At 45.2% G+C, this 26,376-nt stretch overlaps 1 protein-coding gene across 1 annotated transcript in view; it reads right to left on the bottom strand.

The window, feature by feature from the left end:
- Nucleotides 1–992: 992 nt before the first annotated feature.
- Nucleotides 993–26,376, bottom strand: part of LOC147032421 (corticotropin-releasing hormone receptor 1-like) — a 68,604-nt gene continuing 43,220 nt past the window's right edge. The window contains exons 4-5 of the mRNA XM_085870048.1: nucleotides 1,378–1,463; nucleotides 993–1,107 (exon numbers count right to left, since the gene is read on the bottom strand). Of these exons, the coding sequence (XP_085726174.1) occupies nucleotides 1,000–1,107; nucleotides 1,378–1,463 (194 nt within the window). The 3' untranslated portion in view covers nucleotides 993–999. The remainder of the gene's footprint in view (nucleotides 1,108–1,377; nucleotides 1,464–26,376) is intronic.

Below are 26,376 nucleotides of genomic sequence, written 5' to 3'. Positions count from 1 at the left end.
CCATTGCAAACGAGAAAAAAAAATGGATGAACAGGTTCAATTGCCATTTCTTATCATTCAAATGCGTGTTGGCATGAATGGTTGTACTCGTAAATGTAAATATGCACACAAATGTCACCAAACATTTATCTTGATTTGTTGGCATGAAATACAGATCAGGTCTTTAGTTTTAAAACTCCTCAGCAAAAGTTCTTCACTTGGAGGGAAAAAAACAACAAGCACAGACAAACATTTTGTCTTTTGGCACTCTTTAAAAGAAATTCCAAAACAGACAAAACAATTTTCCAAAAGCAGCTGAAAATCAATGATAGATATGTGTGCTCAGTCTCATGTCAGCCATTGCTGTCACTAACCTTTGGTTGCAGCATGATCACCAAGGTAACCAACTGCCCACATGATCATATCACTCCACCATAATAGTCACAAATATGCAGCGCTCCAAAATAAAAAAATTTAAAAACCCTTCAAGGAGGCAATATCCTGAACACATGGAATTATAAGTTAAGCAGCTGGTATCCAAAACAGAGCTCCATGAGAAGCAGATGGTGTGAATAAAAGATTGGATCCAAGAATTACACAGGGTGTGGCATAAGTCAGGCAACAAAGGAATTTAACATACTCATATATGAGGTCGATTTTATTTTATATTTAAACAGTAACCTACAGTTCATGCTCTAAATGTTCACTATGGACATTGATACCCTTCTAAATGATCTTGGACAGTCAGACCATATTTTCTCACTCAGTCACTCGCTGATCCAATGATGGTCGATAGAGATCACCCACAAAGTGAAGTCAAGAGGCGAGAGGCCCAGTGACCTCATGGTGCCTGACTTTTACCACACCCTGTTACAGAAGCACAAGAATGCTTCATGAGAGATACTTTCATTTGATGACCTGCCTGTTTCATTTGCAGCATTGAATCAACTGACATTATGAAATCTAGGCATATCAAGCAGACATCATGGTAAGCAGAATGGTAGCAGAACTGATGGCAACTTACCGAAGACACCAGAAGATCACAAAGGCCATAACAAGCGCGATGAGAGAGATGCAATGTCCAACATAGTTGATTATCTGCGCCACATTGTAATAGTAACTGTTTTTCTGCACAAACCAAAACAAATGGAGAAACTAATAAGCACACAATACCAAAGAATTTGATATGGAAGAAATTCTAAAGTAAGATCTCGTAATGGCTATTACAAAGGTTTGAAATTATTGTGAACTTTAAAATTCTACAACGGTACTCCTTAAATTCCGCTTCAGCAAGCTCAGCCGAGAGTAGTGAAGCCATGGATTTACACAGTCAATCAATGAGGTGGTGCATGTGTGGTAATTGGCTTTGCACATGCAGCCCATCAATAGTATGCTGACCTTGCTCTCAATGATAGGCAGGCAGAAAGAGTAGTTTGAACGCTGTGCCCACATCCCACTCGCAAGGCACTCCCGAAAGACACTCTCTATGGTGACAGAGTAATCAATTATGGGTCTGAAAACTGACATTAGGAAGCACTTAACAAGCATGTGAGGAAGAAATGGTGTCTGCTCAGAGAATGGAGGAGGAAAAGAAAAAAAGAAAGAAAATGAGCAATCAGAGATTGCAGACCCTCACCAGGACTTCTTTTGAGTGGTGTATTTTTATAGGTTTTAGAGTAACTCCAATATGGCTGCCAACCATGTGACCTATGATATCATATGTGTGAAACTTTTGTTCCTCATGGACAGCTGGTCGTATGTGTAAAGTTTCACCTCAATTTGTTCAAAAATCTTCTGCTCTGAAGTGGCTGAAGGTTTTTTTGTTTTGTTTTTTTAACAATATGGCTGCTGAATCGTATGACTGATAACGTAATGAATTTTTTTTTCTGTGGACCATTTTATCTCAAGATGACCCTCAAAAATTTTCATACTGATCAGATGCGGCGTTCTACATATGCACTTATGATGTTATATGACTTATAATGAGGGTACCTATGACGTCGTAAAAAAAAAAAAAAATCAAACTCATTCCACACGAGGAGTAGTTGCTATGTGCCAAGTTTCAATTTTTTTTCTTTGGTGCAGTTTCAGATACAGCGGTCCAAAGTTTTTCTGTTTTCCAATATGGCTGCCACACCACGTGACCTATGACGTCATAATTATCATTGAAACATTCTACATGAGCAGTCGCACCAATTGTGAAAATTTCGTCTCAATCTGACAAGCGGTTGCAAAGAAAAACATGAAAGTTCTGTGCGGACAAACAAACAGACAGACAGACAGACAGACAAACAGACAAACAAACGGACCCAAATGCAATACCCTCTCCTTTGGCGAGGGTCATGAGGGATAAAAAAGTTCCAAAATAATTTTTTTAATCAAAAATATATATGATACCATATATACAACATTAATATTTTTGTTTTCCCATTTTCATTTTACCCCTCACACGACTGCACCACACAGTATACAGCAGCATTTTATACAGTACAATAGGGTAAATGATAATGATAATAATAATAATAATAGTAATCTTACTATTAATTCGCATTTGGTCACTGCCTTTAACACCAATACAATTTTTTTATTATTGACCCGAGGCATCAAAAAGCTACATATAATCGAACAAACCGTTTCAAATGGACAATCTAGTTATTGGAGCATTTAAATTGCATCAGACGTGGCAATAAATGTGAATTGTTGCTCCCAGCTTGCCGGCTCGATGACAGAAGACGCCATTTGCATTTTTGCCATCTCCCTCCCTACCCCGTTTGGAATCCTGTGTGGACACAGGAACCTCACGAGTAGTAAAATAATACTAAGAGGTCCCTTGCAAGGAACTTCAATGCAGGAGGAGGCCATTTGGCCCATCAATCCTGCACAATGGTTACATGACAACCGATGGTTGTTTGTTCATGCTCTGTTCTTTTAAATGCAGAGCATCAATGAAGGATGCAGCACATACCATTATAGTGTTCGGTGTGACTCAGCATGGGTTTATACCACCAATATCCCAGTTGTCATTAAATTTAAAAGTTGGAGCACTCAATATGATTCCTGATCAAGCTCCCTCCTTGGTTTTGTTGTTTTGTCATGGGGTGGGCGTAGGGAGGGGGTGAGGAGAAACTTTCACTCTTAAGAAAGATTAGCGGATGCATGTCTGTGCTTTGTTGGTAACTGAAATGTTGCGTGGTTTAATAAATTAAAGGTTGGGGCACTTGATATGGATTCATGTCGTTTTATCCCCAACCACAAATCATTACATATACTGTCTGTATGATTATACAGTATTTACTAGTGGAGTATGCTTACACATTGTAAGCAATAACACACCGTGCTTCCCCATTGTCTCGAGTCACTCACATGCATTTTTTTCATTTATTTATATTTTCATTTAAGGGAACGCTTTCCAACGGTTCTGTAAATTTCCTGGTGTATCGGCTTCGATGTCCGTCGGCACCAAAATTACCGTGCTTCCCCATTGTCTCGTGTCGCTCACCTGGATTTACTTTTTTCATTTATGTATTACCTCGGCCACCGTAGGTGAAGGAGGTTATGTTTTCACCCCTCTCTGTCTGTCTGTCTGTCTGTGTGCAGGATATCTCAAAAAGTTGTGGACGGATGAAATTATGTGGGCAGGTTGGGTGTGTGACAAAGAATAATTTATTAGATTTTCATGAAGATCTGGAATCGGATACAAGGATTTAAAAATTTTTGAAAGTGATTCTTCATCATTGCAAGATAGGGACAAAAACGATATATAGGATGATATTTCAAAAATGTATTGAGCCAGATATGTTCTCGTGGATCAGGCATTATGTGGCAGAGGTATGCGCTCTACCGAGTGCTCTTGTAATATTCATTCATTTACATTTTCATTTACAGACACTTTCCTATGGTTCTGTAATTTTTCCCTGTGCATCGGCTTCAATGTCCATCAGCAAATGAAATTACCGTGCTTCCCCATTGTCTCACGTTGCTCACCTGCATTTTTTTCATTTCTTTCATTTATGAACACTTTCCAACGGTTCTGTGTTAATTTTTTCCTGGTGAATTGGCTTCAATGTCTGTTGGAACTCAAAATTTCAACTTTCCACATCACGAGGAAGGTGCCGAGCTTTAATGTCAGTCAGTGAGTCAATGAGTGGTTGGAATGAATTTTATACATAGGACATATGTATATATTGTTGTGGGCCGGTGGTCGGTGGCGAGAACGACCACAAGGGGGGGAAAGTTTACACCGTCTCCCACCAGACTCCCCGGAATTTATAGGCCGTTGCTCCGGATAACTCCGAAGCTGGCGGGTCGATTAATCGACCGTGAAACGCCAATATTTTGACCGCGTGGCGGAGGGTTAATTGTCCAGATCCAATATACCTAAGTAACTACGCATTCTTGGCTACAGGCGATTCACGCCCTCAGAACGTCTGGCCGAACCAGATCACTCCACCAGCTACGGTAGAGTATCAACTTCCACCTACCAACTCCGGCTCGGATGCAGTCGAGCGGGCCTGCCCAGAACGTTCCGGCTACGATGTACCAGTTACCGAGGATGAAACCCCGTCTAAACTCAGAAACGAACCATGCTGGACCAATACAAGAAGGGACAGAAACGGACTGGGAACATTCCTAATAATTTATTTACAGTAAATAAAAGACAAGAGAGGTGAGACTTAAAGCGAATATTCAATGCAAGTATTTACAATGGGAAAAAACACCCATGCAGTTCTACTTACAAGACGGGCCCAACAAAATCAGGCACACACACAAATTAAAAGAAAACCCAAGGTACTTTATTCGACCCACGCAGCCGTGAAGAGAGACAAGCTGGGGGTCAGAGTTCGGTGGGTACCTGACTGTCGGAGGGAGGGCATGCTCCGTGATGCGGCACCTGACAAAGGTCGTTGGTCCGATCCCCAGTCACACGTGGGGGACTCGAGGCTCGTGTCGGAGTTTGGGTGGTGAATAATCGGGGTCCATGGAGGGGGGTCAGGGCCGCTCTGTCCTTCCTTGTAGAGGGCCAGCAGAGACACGTTCGCCACCTCGATGGCCCTCTGCTCAACCCTCGTGACAGCAAAAACCCCTTCGTACAGCAACGTAGACCTCCTGTGAACTCTCATGCAACCCACCAACAACACCTCAGAGTCTCTGCAATTTATGGACCTCCCTCAGTGGGGAGGGGACTTGGTCAGCACACCTCGCTGTTCGCCTCGAATTGGCCAGGATCCTACGGGCACAGCCTTCCTGGGCGGTATTTCGGCCATGCTTGGAGAAAGCCGCTCCTCCCCTCCACGCGTGCTTGAGGAAGGTGGATGGTGGTGAAGCCACCATTACTTGTGGAACGTTCGTGGAAGCCGAGGACTGGGACCGCGAGGCCCCTCTCTCGGCAAGTCAAGGTACGAGCAGCCAACGGTGGTGATGGAGCGTGATGGGCAGGTGGTGAGATGTAATAACCTAACTATAAAAAACATCACACCGCACATATTCGACTCTCCCACTCGACAAAAGGAAGGGACCTGTCTACACACGTACTTACCGGCATAACTAACTTTGGGACCTGAATGTTGAGTGTGCATGGTTTCCAGATTCGTAACACTACCCCCCTTTTTTATAGACTCGTCCCGGGTCGTCAATTTTCGTGTGGCATGCAGGTGTAGGTTTCCCCTAGTACGTTTTACCTACGGATCCCTGAGTGCGACATTTGGAATACATGTCCCAAAAATAAATATCCTAGTGTGTTGCATAACTAAACTAACAGACTCACTCAGACAACTTAACTACATTGCCGACCCTAAACAAACAACAGGTGGGCTAAAATTATGTACATTCCTAATATTTACTCTACCATGGCTCAGGACCTGTGACTTGAGGAGAGAAAACACAGCAAAGTTAACATTGGTGGGTGAGTGCGCAGCAGGCATCGATGGTCGGATGTCTTTAGGGCCGTCAAAGGTCCCTTGATTGTCGGTGAATTCTTCTTCTTTTTTTAATTTATTTTATTTTAGCTGATGGAGGCAACTCACCCTAACACGGCAGGCCATACGCCGTCTCACAGGCCATTTGAACTGGCCTTTATGCAACAAGAGCTCCGGGCTGCTCAGTGCAGTCCCGGTCCATTTGAACTGGCTTTCATGCAACAACAAGGAGGTATCCAGGCTGCTCAAACGCAGTCCCCGGGAATGCGGCTGCCTGCAGGGCAGTCCATGCAAAACACTTTCAGAGGTGGTCCTGGAGCACATGGTGAAGGTTGTGACATGGGAATGCAAACAAAGGCATGGCAGGTATGGAGGCAAGGCAAAGACAGGCAAAGCATGGCAAACGCAGACCAGGCAAGATGCAGTACAACAGGAGATCAGCACACGAAGCTGGCCGGCCTCGGTCTGGTCTCATGAGGTTGTGGAGGGAGTGTGGTGGCGCCAGCCGGTCTGAAAACGGGCTCGGACCTACCCTGCGGTCTCCCCCCATACCTATCGCCTATGCCTGTCTTTGTCCATACCTACACCCATTAGCTTGCAACAAAGCAACAACGAAATTTACTTTTTATTATCCCGCCTCCTCCTGGAGGGAGGGAGCGGGATATTGTAATCGTCCGGTTTGTTTGTCAGTTTGTTTGTCTGTCTGTTAGCAAAATTACGGCAAAATGGCTTGAGCAAACACTATCAAATTTAATCCACAGGTGGGCAATGAACCTTGGACGACCCCATTAACTTTTGGGTCCAATTGGATCAAAGGTCAAGGTCAAGGTCACGAAAAGATCAAAATTGTTTTTCGCTCATAACTTCTTCAAAAATGATCTGATTTACTTCAAACTAAGCTTATATTGAGAACCTTATTCTTTTTGTCACTTATAATCCTACCCATTCCTATAGTGAAGAATGCAAATTTGTGAAGATCGGTAGGGTCTGAAGTTTTGGGGGTCACGGCCATCGGTCAAAATTACAAATTTTCCATTAACACTAAAACATAGTTACAAAAATACAACTTTACGGGAAAACGGCTGGCTCAAACACTGTCAAATTGTATCCACAGGTGGGTAATGAACCTCAGACGATCCCATTAACTTTTGGGTCCAATTAGGTCAAAGGTCAAGGTCAGGTCACGAAAAGGTCAAAATCTTTTTCGCTCATAACTTCGTCAAAAATGGTTTAATTGACTTCAAACTAAGACTAAAACATTCCTTATAATCAACATTCAGGTTAAGGATATATCAAATTTAAACTTGATCCCAAAAATAACTTTATGCCTTAAATGGGTGGGATTTGTTGTGCCTGGCACCACTTGTTACTTACGAAATCTAAAGATTTCATAAGTATATTGATGACTTCCATCATCTGTTTGTTTGTTTGTGTGTGTTTGTGTGTTTGTGTGTTTGTTTGTGTGTGTTTTTGTGTGTTTGTTTGTAGGCACGATAACTCGAGAACGGAAGAAGCTACCAATGTCAAATTACACGTGATTCAGGAGGGTGATGGCTAGCGCTGATTAGATTTTGGTCAAAATCGGTTAAAGGTCAAGGTCACAGTGAGGTCAAACATAATTCCATAAATTCATGTGGAGAAATGGAGTATTTTTGCTTCGGTCGACGTTACGAGTTCGTTTTAACTTCGATTTTAATTTTGTCTTCGGTTTTCGCAATCGCTTTAGGACGCCTAAAACTCGGTTGTCGAAATTCTGGTAAAAATCGGATGTTTTGGAGACGTTTTAAGATTATGTAAAAAAATATTTCACTCACCGCGTCACAGCTCGTCACGTGGTGCAGCGCGCTTGAGCAGAGCCGTCGTTGATCACGTAAAGGTTTTCCGTGTGCGCGCTGACAGTGTTTTCGATAAAGATGGTGTTTAAAAGTTATTTTTTATCCCAATAAAGGTTATCGTCACATGCCTGACTCGCTAAGCCGTCGGATTATGTAAAGATTGTTGGTGGATGGCCGAATATTACGGTTTTGTGACTTCGATAAAATAATATTAAATAATTGTGTGGAGAAATGGAGATTTTTGCTTCGGTCGACGTTACGATTTTTGATGGTTTGGTACAGAATCATCGTAGAAACTTCTGGTTTGCGTCGCTACCTTCTCGAGAGACAGCCTTTATTAGACAAGGTCAGAGGTCAAGTTGACGATTTCGTAAAGTACCAGTATATGACTGCTTGTTTTATTTATTTTTATATATATATATATATATATATATTTTTTTTTTATTACGTGTGTCCCGAGCCCCCTTTATTGTCCTTGTTCGGCTTACCTGTCAAAACTGTCTTTCCCCAATCCTGAAGATCCTTTTTGAGGGGATTGAGGAAGAGACAAGTGAATCCATCTCAAGGCACAATGCAGCCTCAGAATAACTCCCACATATTTCAGCAATTTCCTAAGGTGAGCCCAGCGGCCTACGAACAGCGAAGGGATGGATGGTGCGAAGGGGTACATGTTTTCTATCTATCCTACCATTTATTAAATGTTGATCTATCCACCGGGCTTTTCAACACGCCTGTATCTTTAAACTATCGCCTGTCTCTTTAAACTATCGGTTCTAGAAACCATGATTCCCGTCGCCTGTGTTGGTGTTCGTTATTAATTTGGACCCGGCCCACAAATTTTCTCTCGTGCTCTTGCACAATTTCGTGGCTGGGCAGCGTGGCTCAATTGGCAGGGATACCCATCTGCTGAACTCAAACTACGGCACCCCCGGGTCGCTGAGGCTGTCTCCGAGCCTACATACTCTGTATGAACGTGGGAAATGCCCCTGGCAGTGTCCCCTTCGAGGCCCACGTGGAATTTTGGTGCTCCGGGTCCCGTTCCGTGGGCTGCCGTGCCCATTACACTACTCGGTTGCTTGGACCTATGGCGTACTCTGGTCGACTACTCCGGTGCCCAGGGGGCCCTCTAATAAGTACGCACATTTCAACAGCCACGCTCCCAGCCGATCAATCGACTCCTGCACCCTACAAAAAGGTTTCGTGCCTTCGTTCACACCAACAACAAACCGACATCCGTTTTGGTTAATTTCACTAACCCACTAACTAACATTACACGAACCCCAGGTGGGATTCACTCCTCCCCCCAATCATTCATTCGCACCATGCATTCCACATTCACTCCACTCACACACTCGGACCCGCTTACCCATATTCACTCATCGTACTTCATTCTCTTCATCTCTTTTTTTTAAATTATAATTCACATCACACTGACACTCTGCCTGCATTCCCCCAACTATCTCGTGCTCCCCGTCATCCCTTACTCGAAAGCACATTTCATTTAATTCTATGTAGCTAACATACGTCCCCACTACACATACCATGTCTGTTCATGTCCCCCATCCATTTTGAAATTCTAAACTAAAATTCCCACGAACTCGTCCCACCTGGTAGTCTAGAAGCCAAAATCTGTAGCTAGCCTAGAAAATAGGTTCGCTGCTGATTTCATGTTAGAATGGTGCAACTGGTGTTTTTGAAGAGTCTAGGCATGACCAAGTCTAGTTCCACTTGTTGCCAAGTCTGCATCTGAATATTATGGCCGCCATGACAGTAATCAAAATGGCTGCCATCAGATTTAGTCTTTTTCTTACTGCAAATTGTACTAGCCAGAAATTTGTCATGATTGTGAAATACTATGTAATCTGACACGAGGAACACTATTTTGTGCTTTATTTTTGTACTGGATCACAACTTTTCACATAATTGACAACTTAAAGACGAAATTGAAAATGCACATACGAGCAACGAATGTGAAAAAGAAAATGTTTAGCACTATTGATGGAGATGGGTTTACAGTCAGTCAAAGGTTATTTCAACAGCTGTCAGATTCTTTCTAACACAAATTTACGTTGCTTTGCAGAAGAGAAAAGTGTCGTGAGAACACCCAAGTACAATTTTCAAAGCTATTGATCGGCTTGTACACTGAACGGGTTCCTACAAAGGGCTTTGCATCCACATGCTTTCGTGCAAGGCAGTCCATTCCGTGTACATTTGCACCGTCGAGTTGAGCATGACCCACGGCATTTGCATGTCGTCAGTTCTACACAGTAAGCAGTAATAGGCTGTGCAGTCATGAGTCGCGGCTGAAATGTCTCGTTGCCATCTTTGACGACCTGTTCCCACCCACAGTTCTCAGGTGCAGGTATATGTGGTTCAGATTCCAAGGCTCTTCTCCACACAAAAGTCTGGTAGTGCGCTCGCTTGATGTGTAGAATCAGAGCATCGCAAGTTGGAGGCAGATTCTCAATAGCTTTAGTCAGACTGAGAAACAGATCACATCTTACTCGCTGAATTGAGTTATCTTGGCCATGAGGGTCATAAAGCCTGCAGACAAATGACTCAGCATCTGCAATCACACTCTCATCAGGAATTTCCTCTTTGCCTAGGTTATTCAACAGGTGGGAGTTGTTTTGAAAGACAGCCCATGCAGAGCACTTCGCAATTCCAGCAAACTGGCTTGTGCTGTCTGAACCTGTCACTGCATGAAATGCCAGAAGTGACTCCCTCTGCGAATCTGGGATATTGATGGAGTCAATGGGAATGTAGTGTTGCTTTTTGGGTGTCCCTGCATTCATCCAGAGAAAGGGACTGAGATGCGGCTGATAGGCAACAAGAAGAATGAGGACATCAGTGTCCCGGCTAACAACAACAGTTTGCATGTACCCCTGTTCATATGCTTCCTTGGCATGGAGAAGAATGCGAGTATCAGCCTCTTCGTGCTCAGGAGATGACAAGTGTGAGACATCTCTCCCTGACGACGTCCACACTTTTGCAGGATCTGTGAAGCCTCCTTTCAGTACCAGCTCCTGTTCGTGATTCTGGAACTTGTTTGCTAACTCTGTGCATAGAAAATTTGCTAAGCTAGCTTTGTTTTCATCGAGGCAGATGAGTGTATTCCATTGCCCCATGGACTGGCTTCTTGTTTGCACGTCTCTTCTGATTGCTTTCTTGCCCCGTATCCTCTGACTTCGAGCTGTTGATTTGATCGTTTTCTTCATGGACATATTATAATTCATATTATAATATATACTGGACATATCTCCAGGCCTGACGAATCCATGTACTGTCCGAGTACTTTCGTGAAATTCAATTGGATATGAAATCCTCCAAGCATGATGACCAGATCCTGACAGCCGTTCTTATCCCATTGCAGCATCTTTGCTTTGCAGTAAAGCTGTTCATCAAAAGTGATGACAGTGTACTTCTCCCCAATCTTCTTTGTCATTGCCTGGCATTTCTGTAGAACCGTCCACAGCGTGTCAAAGTCATGTGCTGGGGCATTCAGAATCGGCATTGGCCCGATGACTGTCACTGGTGGCTCAACTGTGGACATCTTCTGGTTAAAGCCACTCCAGCCTGGAACGGCCTGATTATTTTGTTGATGCAATCTGGCCAAGATCCAGGCAAGCTCCTGAGTGTTGGCTGCTTTGATTTTCTGTTCAACGGGTGAGTACCATGTATGCTGCAGTGGTTCAGAGAAAACAGGTTCTGGCTTCAAGTTGGTCATATTGGCCTCTTGGACGCTTGTCATTTCAGGAGGGGCACTGAGAACTTTGGAGCGGCCAGGTTTAATCTGAATGTCCATCACTGGCTCTTGTTCTCCCTTGCGTCTGAGGGCCACGCACTGACTTGCATGAAAAGTGCCAGACCCAGTCAGCGTCTCCTCAATTATGTCAATGTTGTCATTAGAATATCTCAAATATCCTGTGGTAGTTGGGATGTTGAGAAAGTTCCTTGGGATCATGACATTTCCATTATCTCGGAAGCATTGTATCACATCATTGGCAATTGCTGTGTCAATGCGCCTCACTGTATCGTACCCAACTGTGTGTGCAGCTGCATGAAAAAGATTGACAAGCTCTTTTGAGCGTGTAGCCTGGTGAAGAGCAAGGCCAAGGCCCAGGTGTTTGGGGGTCAGTTTTTTGCCTCCTGAAGCCACATGAATAATGTCTTGGCAGATGCTCAGAACTTTGTTCTTGGTATCTGTCTCATCCGCTTCTTCATTGTCCATCTTGTCAGTGCTGTCACCACCACAAAGAAGCTTTACAAGCATGTACAGGGTTTCAGGTACAATTCGCTCTGCATTTTCTGTGTTCAGTCCACCGATAATGCTATGCCCTGGAGAGTGTTTTACGTCACTGTAAATCTTTATGCCCACTCTGAAGATCCAGCTAAGGATTTCGTTCTCATGATGAGGAAGACTGCACTGGGCCAATTCATCTTCTTCAGAACTTTCACCTTCTTCAGATAAATCATTCACGGCGGTTCTCATGGCAAACTTTGTCACAGTTGAGGACGCAACTATGAGGGGTTTTGTGACATCCAATGGCTGCACGAATGTCACCTTGTCACTACCAAAGTGAACCTCCACTTTCTGCTTGAAATTGTAGCTTTTGTAGGCTCCAGCCTCAATTCCAAAATCATTCAATAACAGCATGCTGTAGTGTTCCCAGATGTTTTTCAGGGTAAACACATGTCCCTTCTGCAGCTCTTTCTCAAGCTGGTTCATCACATTTCTGAAACAGATGCTTTCAGGAGACTGGTTTTTCTCTCCACTCTCCTTTTTATACTTTCTGCGAAAAGAAACATAACACTTGAGGTGATATTTACCTTCAGCTGCCATCAAGTCTGAAACACCTGCAAACCTGTGACGCATGGTGGGGTCAAATTGGGCCAAACTTCGCATCCTGGATGATGTGTGATCAAATTCAACATTTGTCAGGACACCAGCTTTTCCAGGAATGTCAGTCTGGCAGAAAGCGCATTTTGACCAATCCATAGCGCTGTGCGTGGATCTTAGTGACTTTGGGACATGGTATTTCTCTGAGGAACCTGATGTTGTGGGTATCTCTTCTGCGTAAGTCACAGATTGTGGCTGAATCCTTGACTTCAGTCTATCTATTTTTTGTGCGTGAATAAAGTCACTATAGCAGAATTTGTGCCATTGAATCTTTTCGACGTGCTCCGTTACAGAATATTTTCTGATTCTTGAGAATGAGTCAACATATTTAGCGTCATTATATTTCTCTCTTTCTTTACAACATTCAGCTACAGTTTTCACACCAACGATTGTAGTCTTTCGAAGTGGCGTTGACTTGCTAGTTTTTGAACTGTCCTGGCAAATAAAGCATTTATTCCAGTCTACATGCTCTTCTTCTTCTCGATCCCTTGAACCCCCTGTGAGAAATCTTGCGGCTTTCATTTTTCAGTTAGTCCTGGGTAACAGAAAAACACACAGTTATGTAGTTTAGGTTCATTTTATAGCAAAGTTGTAAAATTCATTGATTGTGGTTTGTATAATCAGACATTCTAATTCGAGCCTGAACATTTCTTTAAAAATAATATAGTGAAAAACAAGTCATATTATTTTTAGAAAATGGATGGAGCAATGTTTTTTCTATACTCCCATCAGCTCAGGCATGCTCAAAAACATGGAAATCGACCCTAATTTTGTAATTTCATGTCAATTTGCGGCTGAAATATGACGAAAAGTGTATTTAATGGCGACCATTTTGTAAACTGTCATGGCGGCCATACTATCCATATCCAGAGTTGGCAACAAGTTGATTCACGTTTCTGTGTGTCTGGACAGTCAATTTACACCTGTTGCACTATTCTAACACGGAATCAGCAGGGTCGTACACTATTCTGCATTGGGCCTCCTGACTATGGTCCCATGGAGAACTGCTCATGCCCCATGAGGCCGGTCTAACGAACGCTAAACCCTCCCACTAACTAGTGCTCCTTTTCCCCAGCCGAGGATGTTCGCTACATCACGGCGGGGCATCGTGTACTCGGAGCAAGGCTCTCCGAACCTTGCCTCGCCAGGGCGACTGTTTTTGACTCGCTCGTCCCCTCCGTCCGGGCGATAATTGAAAGTGTATCGTCGCCCCGTCGATCGCATCAACCACTCGCCTTCGCGGTGTTCCCCATGTGAGCCACGCGTTACTCACGTGGCCTTCATGCCGCGCGGTCCCCACCGATAACGTCACTCGCACATGGACTCCGCGAAGCTTGCTGTGACATCCCCGGGACTTGCTCCACACGTCAGGTTGGCCTCCGTGCACGTGGTCACATGGGGCCACGTGCTTTCCGAATTCACACCATTCAATTCGTTGCCATTTTAGCCGTCAACGCTGGTATCTTGTACCAGGCGCCGAGCATTTTAAGGCCGACTCCCGTTCACGTAAAAGTGTGTGCCTGGGCCGTCCGCAAAACACGGAACAGACCTCGCAGGCAGCGTCCCGTGGAGCCGGCGCTGTTTCCAAAATAGTTCTGTGAAGCCCATTAGACTCGCCGTTCCCGTCCGTTACACGACCCACGTCTCCCGTCTGGATCGGTCCGTGTCCCGTTTTTCCACGTGCACTCATACATGCCATGTCATTCGCATCACTCACACATTCAACACACACTCTGGGACATTCACATTGGGGGCTCGTGTTAGCCCAAAATATCCCGGGGTTTCTATACCCCCCAAGCTTGGCATGTGCTCATTCGCACCATGCACCCGCTCGAACACGTACGTCTTCACCGGACTCACCTCGTCACGGCCTGCCTCGAGGGAGCATACCATCTCCCCTCGTTCCTGTGGGAGGTTAATCCGACCCTTGCATTGGGTCTCGACACATTCCACCTGCTCAACCCCAATGTCCCCTTCCAGTTCTACGTGTGTGTGTTCCTCCTTACTTTCGTGTAATTTGTCTCCCTCTTTCTATTTCTGCGTCTCCGTTATTATCTCTGTCATCCCCTGTTCGAGTTTACCGGTGTCTCCCCCAATTATAGTGACGTCAATCGTCGCCTCGACCTCGCCTGTCATCATCGCGGTCCGAAAGGCGTTACACTCCCCCTCGACTCGGTCGTTTCCCCACGTCGTGTACTGATCCCATCTGCCATTTTTAGATTCATTGTCTGCATTTCACCTCTCACCTTTACCAGCTCCGCCTTCATTTCTTCCTGGCCCACCTTCATTTGTGTTTGCAAGGTCATTCCCATATCTTGCATTTCACCTGTCATTTCTTTTATATTCGCATTAGTTATTTGCATTGTTTGCATATTCGCATCCATTCCGTTTTTCATGTTTCGCATTTCACCTCTTATTCGGTTTTCCCCCATGTCCATGCGTTCCATCATTCGTTTTATCATTTCCATAATCTGGTCCGTGCCCGAAGGGTCTGGCGAAGCCGATCCGCCACGATCGGATGCGGAATCGTTAGCGATCACTCGGTCCTCTGGGAGGGACATTTGATGTAGGGGGTGCTCATGCACCACCGCTGCCGGCCCCAACGCTACCTCTGGGTTTGATTGCAGGGAAAGATCTCCCTCACAAATGTTGTCCTGAGCCACAGATTCTCCTACGATTAATTCAGAACCCACCTGTACCAGTTCGTCTTGGTCCGCCATGGTCCGTGCTGGGAATTAAATAAAATTTTACTGCTCTTAATGTGGAGGGAAAAGGGAGATTGTCAAATACACCTCTGGTCCAAGTCCCGTATAAAAAAAAAATAATGAAGGCGGAGGGGTTCGAGTCCCGCTCCTGAACACCAAATTGTTGTGTTTGGTGTCCTGTAAACTTCTTGTGGGGGTGGAGAGTTTGAACCCCACTCCCGACAACCAAATTGTTGTGGGCCGGGGGTCGGTGGCGAGAACGACCGTTAGGTGGAGAAGTTTACGCCGTCTCCCACCAGACTACCCGGAATTTATAGGCAGTCGCTCCGGATAACTCCGAAGCCGGCGGGTCGATTAATCGACCATGAAACACCAATATCTCGACCGCGTGGCGTAGGGTTAATTGTCCAGATCCAATATACCCAAGTAACCACGCAGTCTTGGCTCCCGGGGATTCATGCCCTCGGAACATCTGGCAGAACCGGATCACTCCACCAGCTACGGTAGAGTATCAACTTCCACCAAACAACTCTGGCTCGGATGCAGTCGAGCGGGCCTGCCCAGAACGTTCCGGCTACGATGTACCGATTACCGGGGATGAAACCGATCTAAAGTCAGATACAAACCATGCTGGACCAATACAAGAAGGGACAGAAACAGACTGGGAACATTTCTAATAATTTATTTACAGTAAATAAAAGACAAGAGAGGCGAGACTTAAAGCGAATATTCAATGCAAGTATTTACAATGGGCAAAAACACTCATGCAGTTCTACTTACAAGATGGGCCCAACACAATCAGACACACACACAAATGAAAAGAAAACCCAAGGTTCTTTATTCGACCCTCGCAACTGTGGAGAGAGACAAGCTGGGGGTCAGAGTTCGGTGGGTACCTGACCATCGGAGGGAGGACGTGCTCCGTGATGCGGCACCTGACAAAGGTCGTTGTTCTGATCCCCAGTCGCACGTGGGGGACTCGAGGCTCGTGGCGGAGTTCGGGTGGCGAATAATCGGGGTCCACGGAGGGGGGGGGGTCAGGGTTGCTCTGTCCTTCCTTGTAGAGGGCCAGCAGACACGTTCGCCACCTCGATGGCCCTCTGCTTAACCCTCGTGACAGCAAAAACCCCTTCGTACAGCAATGTAGACCTGTGAACTCTTGTGCAACCCACCAACAACGCCTCAGAGAGTCTCTGGAATTTATGGACCTCCTTCAGTGTGGAGGGGACGCACACATCGCTGTTCGCCTCTAATTGGCCAGGATCCTTCGGGCACAGCCTTCCTGTCGGGAGAAAGCCGCCCCTCCTCTCCACACGTGTTTGAGGAAGGTGGATGGTGGTGAAGCCGCCATTGCATGTGGAACATTCGTGGAAGCCGAGGACTGGGATCGCGAAGCCCCCCTCTCGGCAAGTCAAGGTACGAGCAGCCAATGGTGGTGATGGAGCATGATGGGCAGGTGGTGAGATGCAATAGCCTAACTATAAAAAAAACATCACAACGCACATATTCGACTCTCCCACTCGACAAAAGGAAGAGACCTGTCTACACACGTACTTACCGGCATAACTAACTTTGGGACCTGAATGTTGAGTGTGCATGGTTTCCAGATTAGTAACAATATGTATATATAGGGTAGCATGGTCCATGTATAAGCAGGAGACATCTCAATGTAATTTAAGTAGGGAAACTGTCAACTTAGGATTGTTACGTGTCACCACATGGGGTGGTGCTGTGTTAATTCAGTAGGCTTTAAGGCTAATTGCTCCAAGTATGTGATTACCCACAGGTCAGGTCAGGCATGGGAACATGATCCAGAGCAGCGCATCGCTGCATCCACTTTCCACCAGGACTCCAGGGGCCTCCGCCTGGCCATCCCCCAGGCAGATGCCTGGCCCAACCCCATATCCTTGAGATGCTGATCAAGCTGCTGGTCGGCCCTTTGTCCTCCTCCACTCATGAGGCTAACTCGCTGAGAGAATCTTGTGAGCAAGATCAGCATCAGGAAAACGAGTCACATGTCCATACAGCCGCAGCTGACGCTCACGGACTATGCAGGTAACAAATCTCATTTGAGTCTCTCTCAGCAACCGCTCATTGGACACAAAGTCCGACCAGCGATAGCCAAAGATTCTCCGAAGAGACCTGGTACCAAAGGAATTAAGTCTCCATCTCAGATCCCTGGTCAAAGTCCAAGTATAACATCCATAGAGCAAGACTGGAAGCACCAAGAACCTGAAGACTCGGACTTTCGTCTCCCGCACTGGTACCGACAGAGCCATACCCCCATGATCCAGTGAATCCATGACTCCCCGGGCCCGACCCAGATGTCTGTTGACCTCGGGCTCACAGTCAACAGAGACATGAATATCACTGCCAAGGCCAGTGAATTTCTCCGTGACCTCAACATCCTCACCACAAACAGGTACAGACAGGATAGCAGCATCCAAGATGTCATTGAAAGCCTGGATCTTAGTTTTGACCCAGGAAACCCATAATCCCAGCAGATCCGATTTCTCATTCAGCACCTCAAGGGCCCCCAAAAGGATATCTGGAATATCCCAAAGATGACTGCATCATCTGCGAAATCAAGGTCAGAGATATTGACATTCCCAAACGATGCACTGCAGCTTGATCTCTCCGACATCCTCCCCAGAATCCAGTTCATACAAGCACTGAAAAGTTTGGGGGCCAGTACACACCCCTGATGAACTCCAGTAACAACTGGAAATAAGTCAGAGATGGTACCACCACATCTCACAGCACTATCAGTACCAGAGTAGAGTTCAGACATCAGATCGATCAGTTTTGGTGGCACCCCACGAAGAGCAAAAACCCTCCAGAGGGCATTCCGATTCACCAAATCAAACGCTTTACAGAGATCAACATCAGCTACAAGCAGCCCCTGCCGAAACTCTCGTCTGTGTTCGGTGAGGACCCGAAGAGCAAGGATACAGTCAAACGTTGACCTCTTTGGTGTGATTACTACAATTGTTGACCTTGTGATTACCCCCTCTGACCTTTTCCCACGTTTTTGCATTTACAAAACCAGCAATAAAAGAACCACAATTTCAATAACAACAACAACAAATCCGAACGTTCCAAGCAGGCAGGAAACCCCGCCTTCCCGGCTTGGTTTCGGCAAGTCACGCCCCCGAGGCGTATGATTGGTCAGTGTGACGCGAGTGAGGAGAGCATGATCGGAGAGGAGATAGTGGGTGTGAGACAGCGGTAAGAACACATTGGACGTTACTGGCTTCTTCTCGTTGCGACAATGAAATATCGCAGTGCAATTCTCGTTGTTCGTGATGAGGCAAATTTGCCCGAGTGCTGGAGCTAGATGCTAGCCGTTGTCTGTTCGGCTGAGTCATGAAATGTGTACGTTTCTGAGAGGGGAAGAGAAGAAGAGCGTGCCTCATGGCCTTATCTCGGAGCATCAGAAATCGTCCCGTGGTATGGTCAAGTCGAAAGGTGGCAACCATTTGCGGCGAGCGGATCTGGTGTAAGAGAGGAGCAGGCTTGGCATATTCGTTTGTGAGAAGAAACTGTATGAAGGTTTCTGGGCCCTTAACAAAGGAGGACCACTCGCGTGAATTACCATGTACGTTTCCCACCCAGAGAGCAGCTTGGCACCATTTTTGGGTTTCCCACGCAATGACAACGCAGTTCGATGCCAGGCTCCAAAAAGGATAATCTCTGGACAAAGCTAAGTGCCAGAATAAAAGGAAGGGTTTTCTTTTATTTTATCTTTCCCCTTGTCTGTTTTTGTAACTGTGTGGAGCTGTCTCAACTTTAGGCTTTATATTACCTCACATTTCATTACCTCATGCTTTGATTTATTTTTTTATTACATCACGCTTTTACTTATTTACAATGTAAATATTTGATTAATGTTCAATAAACCCTTATTTATTAAATTTGCTTGTGTGTCTATTCATTGTGGGTTCGAGTATAAACCCTTGTGCTTCCATCCTGGTGAACGCTTCTGGTACATGCCTTTGCTGCCCTCCATCCTGTGCCCTCCATAATCTCCAAGGATCATGTGTTTGCCTCCAAGGAAATTTGTTCGGCTATCCGTCCAGGTTGGTGTTAACCACCCCGTCCACGACAATTGGGTCAGGGTAATTAACTTAACCCCCTGGACATGACAATTTGGTGTCAGGAGTGGGATTTTTTTAATCCATCGGGACCACTGCATGTGGTGTCGGAGGGAGCTAAGCTTAAAAATAAATAAACAAATTGGGAATCTAAATTGTTAAACAATCTCCTCTCTACTATCAAGAAAGAGGGGGTTGTAGGACTGAGGTACAAATTGTAGAGCTAATTGGTGTCAGGAGAAAAGAATGCTTTGAAATTTAAGGGATTTTTTTTTTCTGAGGACATTGAATGTGCACGGGAAATGGCAGACGTGCACAAGATGGCGTTGTTCGTACGAGATAGTGAGCATGAAGGAAGCGAGCCGGAGGTGGACTTGAGTGATTACGATAGGGTCGAAGCTTCCTCCGTCTCAAGCATCATCCCCCCCCCCCCTTCCTCCACAAAAGTGGAAAATGAGATGCAGGGAGCGGGTGCAATGACATTGAAGTTGTGAAGATGCTGGGTGAGGAAAGTGATCTTCCCGAAGCATTGCTTCCTGAACGTGGCACTTCCTCTAGAGTAAGTCTCCCTTACTAAGTAAGTAAGTAAGGCAAATCTTGGAGTTTGTTTTGTTGAGCCAATATTAGAACAAACCCAAGAAAAATGGGTTGAGGAGGAGACTTGCAACAGCTGTGGCTTCCCGTTGGTTGAGCAGGAGGCTCATCTTGAATCAAGGCAGGGTGAGTCAAGTGCAAGTTTTGAAGAGAAAATGCCCCCACTTGGTGTGAATGTAGAGAATTGTCGTGATGAAGATGATGCTCAGCATTTTTCATTGGATGAACTTGCAGTAGCTGATGTACCCCAGGAATCCTTTTCAGATGTCAGACCTATAGATTCTTCAGTAATGGATGTTGAGAATAAACAGGTGGATGAACTGCATGATGAAAGCGAATTGCCAAATACTGGATTTTTGGCAATGGGAACCATGCTGAACTTGTTCGGGACTTTGTCAGTCTTCTTTAATTCAAGTGGCTGAGAAGGGTACTCTGGAAATTGTTCCATTTGAGAAGAAGTTTGAAGTTTGAGGAATGTGTAGTGGGGAGTGAGCCATTGGATGATGATAGTTGGATTGGAGGAAAGAAGGAGATGGATGAGGAAGATGAGCTTTCTAAGGAGTCTCTGTCTGAGGTGAGCACTTGCCAAGAGACAAATCAGGAAACAGGCTTGGCACAACCCTTGTTTCTTTTTCTGGGTGATGGATATGCCTATAATGGAATGGTACACCACCATGACTGCCAGCCTTTGGTGGCTCGCCCCATCACGCCAACTGGACCACCAGTTGAGACGGTTGGCAGACGTAGACCACCATACCTCGGGGCACGTGCGGCTCTGATGATGATAGTGTGGTTGGTCCTGGTCAATTTTGGATTTGCCTGGCACACTCAACAGCTGTCCTTCCAAAAAGTCTGGTTGCAGATCCGAAGGACAGCTATTGTGATGGCATTTGCATTAACCATTGTGGCTGTTTGTCTGGCTTTTGTCTCTCGTGGATGGTGGAGTACGGTTACTGGCATCCATGCATACCCAGGAATTATTGTTGTCATACTGGTTGGAATTCAGCCAATCATGGCTTTGTTCCACCCTCGTCCTGGCGCACCCAAGAGATATTGTTAACTGTGTCCACTGGGAAGTGAGAATGTTTGCCTGAATTATAGCTGTGGCCACAGTTTTTCCTGGAGGACGATGCAGGCATCGATCGAGAGTGAATGAGAGAACAATGGGTCAACCAGATCTTGGAGGAGGATGCAGGCTTCTGGGAATGGATGAGAGGAATCTGGGTTTACCAGATCCTTGAGGGGGAAGATTGATCCTGCTGCCTTTTGCAAGAAATCTTGTTGATGGCCTGGTTCTCTGGCATCTCCTCATGGAGGATGTGCTTGAAGTCTACAATTTCCCCCAAATATTAGCCAGGTTGGTCTCCAAGATTTTGGAATAATAGGCAAATTTAGAAGAAGAAAAAAAATGGTATGGAATCTCGGGAGATTGAAAGCAACGAATCCTCAGGAGTGGATTGGAGGGTGCGTGGAAAACTAAGAGGGGTGGATGACACTTGGACCCGACCAACCTGTGACGACCTGCAATTAGGGTAAGGTGTCTTGATGCTTACTGTCCCAAGGGTTCAGTTTTGCTTAGAAATTGGGACATGAGAAATTCGGAAGGGAGTGGGTGAGAGTGACTCAATGGTCGGTAAATGGATCAGCTTGGAAACAAGAATAGTCTTGATATGTTGATGTATATTATGTGTCAAGAATTGAGTTGTGTTTGGAGAATGAATGCGGATTGTAACATGTATGCAGGCCATGGCAGTAGAGGAACACGATCACCATTTTGCATTACAATGTTTGAGAATTGAATAGCAACGGAAGAGGAAATGAGATGTTGGATTGTGTGGGTGGGGAAGATATTATGTGGGACCGCATGAATGGATCAAGCTCTGGTGGAGCGGTGACTGTGCACCCCCCCCCCAAGGTAATTTCTCCCTGGCAGCCAGTGGTCTCTGGAAATGGGGACCTGTCAGAGGAGAAGGTCTGGTTGGGTGACCAGCGGTAGGGAGACCCCAAGTGACCTAGATGAGGCTGAGAGAGCTTGGATGGTGAGGAGAACCTCCCCGTTGGGACGTACAGCAAAAGAGCTGTCTGGCTGTCAGGGACTGAATAGTTGAAGGGGGGGGCAAATAAGTCATAAGCCGGGTGACGTATTTTTGGACTGCAGGCACAACAACCGGAAGCGCCCCCACCATCTTGGTTGTACCGTACGTCACCGCTGCTGAGTTGAGGATCACACATGTGTGTAATAACATTGAAGCTGTGGTTTTGCAGGGTTGGAATGAACGATTGATATTGGGTTTATGTTTGAGGGAGGGTGTCGAGGAATATCCACCCGATCCATGTCACTAACCTGTACCAGAATGATAGGGCCCGTGGAAATTTGGATTGGGTTTATTGGGATGGCTCCACAGGTAACATTGGGTATTGCGGCATCCATCAGGGAATGCAGTCTTTCGAAGGGGGTTGGACAAATATTAATGAATTTTTAGCCACGTTGCGTAGCGAACACTGGCTCTAAGAGAGCTCCGAGTTGTTCTTCTTCTTGTTCTTGTTCTTCTTCTTCTGGTGAAGACAAAACCTTTCTGGGGTGAAAATAGGGAGTGAAGCAGGCAGGGAGGCTACAGGGAGGAACCTGATGCCCTGAGGCATCTGATGCCCTAAACGCACTTGACGCCCGAAACGCACTTGACGCCCTAAAGGCACTTGATGCCCTGGAGGCACCCGATGCCCTGGAGGCACCGGATGCCCTGAGGGCACCAGATGCCCTGGGGCAATTGATGCCCTGGAGGCACCGGATGCCCTGAGGCCACCGGATGCCCTGAGGGCACCAGATGCCCTGGGGCAATTGATGCCCTGGAGGCATCGGATGCCCTGGGGACACCGGATGCCCTGGGGCCACCTGATGCCTTGGAGGCACTCGATGCCCTGGAAGCGAGCATAGCAAGGAGATTAACTGGTGGAATGACGCGGCTCTTGGACACATTTGTCCTTGTTGGTTAAGGTTTTGTCCTTTACGGTAGATTTGTTGTTTGTGCTTTCTGAAATGTTCTACGTGCCCCAGGAGTTAGGAGCGAGGAACCAAGAGTTTTGCAAATAATTGAATTGTATTTAAGGGGTGTAGAAAGTTTAGGAGAATTGGTAAGTTAGCAACACCTCACTTCCCACAGCCCGTCCTAATTTATTTCATTGGCTAATTAGGTGTGAGTCGGTCAGTGGTAAGGCTGAAATGGTAGCGCTTGCATTGAACCTTGCAGGAGCTATGGTTCTGGGGAAGGGTGGCGGTGGGGCTGTGTTATGTTTGTGGGGTAGATGGAGGAATTTCATAGCAAAGGTAGGATTGTAAAGGGTAGCATGGCCCGTGGGCGAGTAGGAGATGTCTCGATGTAATTTAAGTCGGGGAAACTGTCAACTTAGGATTGTCCTTTTCCTGATCATCATAAATGATCTCTCTGGGTCTGGAAAATCCTCTTTATCTATTTGCTGATGACTCCACCCTCTGCCATAACATTCCTCATCCTTCAGACAGGAAGACTGCAGCCTCTTCCCTCTCTTCGCTTGACAAAATAACAAGCTCGTCAAACACTTGGAATGTGTCTTTCAATCCAGACAAATCTCACACTTTTTTGTTTGTTCTCACAGACAAATCTATTTTGTTCTCACAGACAAATCTCTCAATTCTCAAACATTGTAATGCAAAATGGTGATCGTGTTCCTCTACTGCCATAGCCTGCATACATGTTACAATCCGCATTCATTCTCCAAACACAACTCAAAATCTGTCTCTGAAAGGACCTCCTCCTCCCCTCCCCCAATCTACTTTTTAAAAACAATCTTCCACCTTAAAACCCATCCCTGCCTGGAAAGGAGTGGGCTGCAGCTTCTGCCCTGGGCACAACCCCCAAAAAACTGAGGCAGGGTAATTTCACACAGAGACACATCAATGGATGGAATAGTTTTCCAGGGAATATGGCAGCAGTAGGGAGAATAGACAGGTTAAAATTGATTTGGATTGTAACTTGAAGAAAATGTGGAGAGAGGTGTCCAGGGACGTAAGCGGAAATGGAAGGCAGACCAGAATTGAAGTTGGTGACTTGTAGTTGTTTCATGTATGTTGTGCTGTCTTTTATAGGCATTGTGAGATAGTGATCCTCTGGGTTGTGGGTGTTGTCAAACATCAGAATGTCATCTGTGTTTATGCAACTCTCACATAACTACCCATCACCAACCAACCTCCTTAATTTAATTATTTTTTAAAAATTCTCATATGTTGTAATAATTTTGATAACATGTCTGTGATGTCCCTTTTTGCCGAGATCCTCACCCCAATTTTTACCTTACACCCTCACATCAATTTTTATTTGTACTACTTGTACCAAAGCAGCATACTTAAAATGAACTAACACATTACCCGTTGGGTGATTGTGTCACCTCCCTAAAGTTATAGGGTGATTGCATCGGCCACCCGACAGTGATGGGGTACCTTTTCTCCACCCCCCTACAGTCACACCATTTCTAAGATCATATGACTACTCAGTGGCGGGTCATTCTCATCGTGCCCCTGGCCTATGTGGCGATGTGCTCTTGGACATCTGATCCGGGACTGGAGGGGAAGGAAGGAGAGGTGGGGAGGATGGGAGGTGAGGGGGGAGAGGTTGGAGGGAGGGAGAAACCACTATTCATTAATTACTCGTTGGAGACATAGCTTAGTGCAGCGAAAGTGGTAAAAGAGACGTTTCAATGTCTCGGACGGACACATGCACAGTGCCTTGTATAGTATAGATACAGCAAACAGTTTTAAATATTTCAGTTCAATGCACAGGGTATTTAAATTGTTTCAAAAAAAATAAAAAGAGATGCCACATTTGGAGTTGTGCATAAAACCAAACAGTCAGTGAAGCAAAACAATTCATAATAGTCATTTGAAAGGAAGATAACAAAGTAATATTTAAAATATTATTGTACACGACATCATTGAACGAACAATATATCATGGAGATATGAGGATTACTCATGACTGTCCTTCAAAAATGATGGAAAATGTATCAGATCACCGGTCACAATGGCTTCAGTCTTTCAAAAATAACTGGGAATCACAATTTTTAACAAGAGCTAAAGTGAGCACAATATATGCCCGAACAAGAAGGTATATACAGAATTGTGCTACTACATGGAAAACAGCATGCTGGTTGCCATGGCAACCACTTTAGACGACGAACGTATGTCGCGACACACTGTCTCCACAGTCTGTACCAAATATGAAACGTGAAAGTTGAAAACTTTGTGAGTTAAAGTGCGGACAGGAACGGACGGACGGACAGACGACCGGTATCACATAATACGCCCCGATATATATATATATATATATATATATATATATATATATATATATATATATATATATATATATATATATATATATATATATATATATATTGGGCGAAAAAAAGAACTGACCCGACCTCAAAATAGCGAGAGAATTGCCAGCGCGATTATCGGCTTGGAGTACTACAATCAAGATCGCAAAAAGATTGCGATTAAAGCACATCCAAAACAAATGGTGCATGTCGTGATGGTCCAACTATTCAAAGGAGTGGAAAGGCTGAGTCTAAAGTGTGGCAATTTGATGAATGACAGCTGTCAAGTAATATATGTGGGACACCTTCAGCTTCAACCAGGCAATGCTGAACCCCAAGTCCATTATGCTGCTTGAATCTGCTCACCTTGTGAGAAAAGAACAAGGGTAATCAAGGTTGTGTGAAAGTGACACGCGGCACCTCATTCTCATAAAGTGAGAATGAGCCCTGGGGACGCCTGACTTGAACTCCTGCTCTGTGCTCTTTTTAGGCTCTCCATGTCAAGCACAACCCCTCATGTACTAATGGCTATTCACATGGGCACACACACACACCATCCCTCAAGTGTGTCCCTTGCTTTTTCGTGTAAACTGACTACAACATGATGCTGTTCAATCGGAATGGCCCCAATGATTTGCATACACTTGCAGATTACTTTCTCGCTCTATCGGTTTGCCACTTGTATTACATTAATAGGTACAAGAAATAAATTATTACATAATAATGATGATAATAATAATAATCACAAGTATCATACGTCTAAAATAACATAGCAGCACAACATATGCCCTAAATGTAAAATGACAAAGCAGAAAACAATGTCAACAAAAACATGCAAGTTCATCAGCAAAGAATCTCCCATTAAAATACATCAAACTTCCCATTTCGACCCCATTCCCTTCTCAAACACTCAATGCACACAGAAATTTCAGTTATTTCATCCCATAATAAATACAAATACACCAACACAAGCTGATACCATATGTATAAGAAATATTTGTTCCGT

Source organism: Eptatretus burgeri, chromosome 2 (assembly GCF_056783735.1).
Source record: "Eptatretus burgeri isolate ZD-2024b chromosome 2, Ebu_testis_v1, whole genome shotgun sequence".
NCBI lineage: Eukaryota > Metazoa > Chordata > Myxini > Myxiniformes > Myxinidae > Eptatretus > Eptatretus burgeri.
Note: the sequence above shows the minus strand (reverse complement) of the source record. Positions and strands in the feature narration are given on the sequence as shown.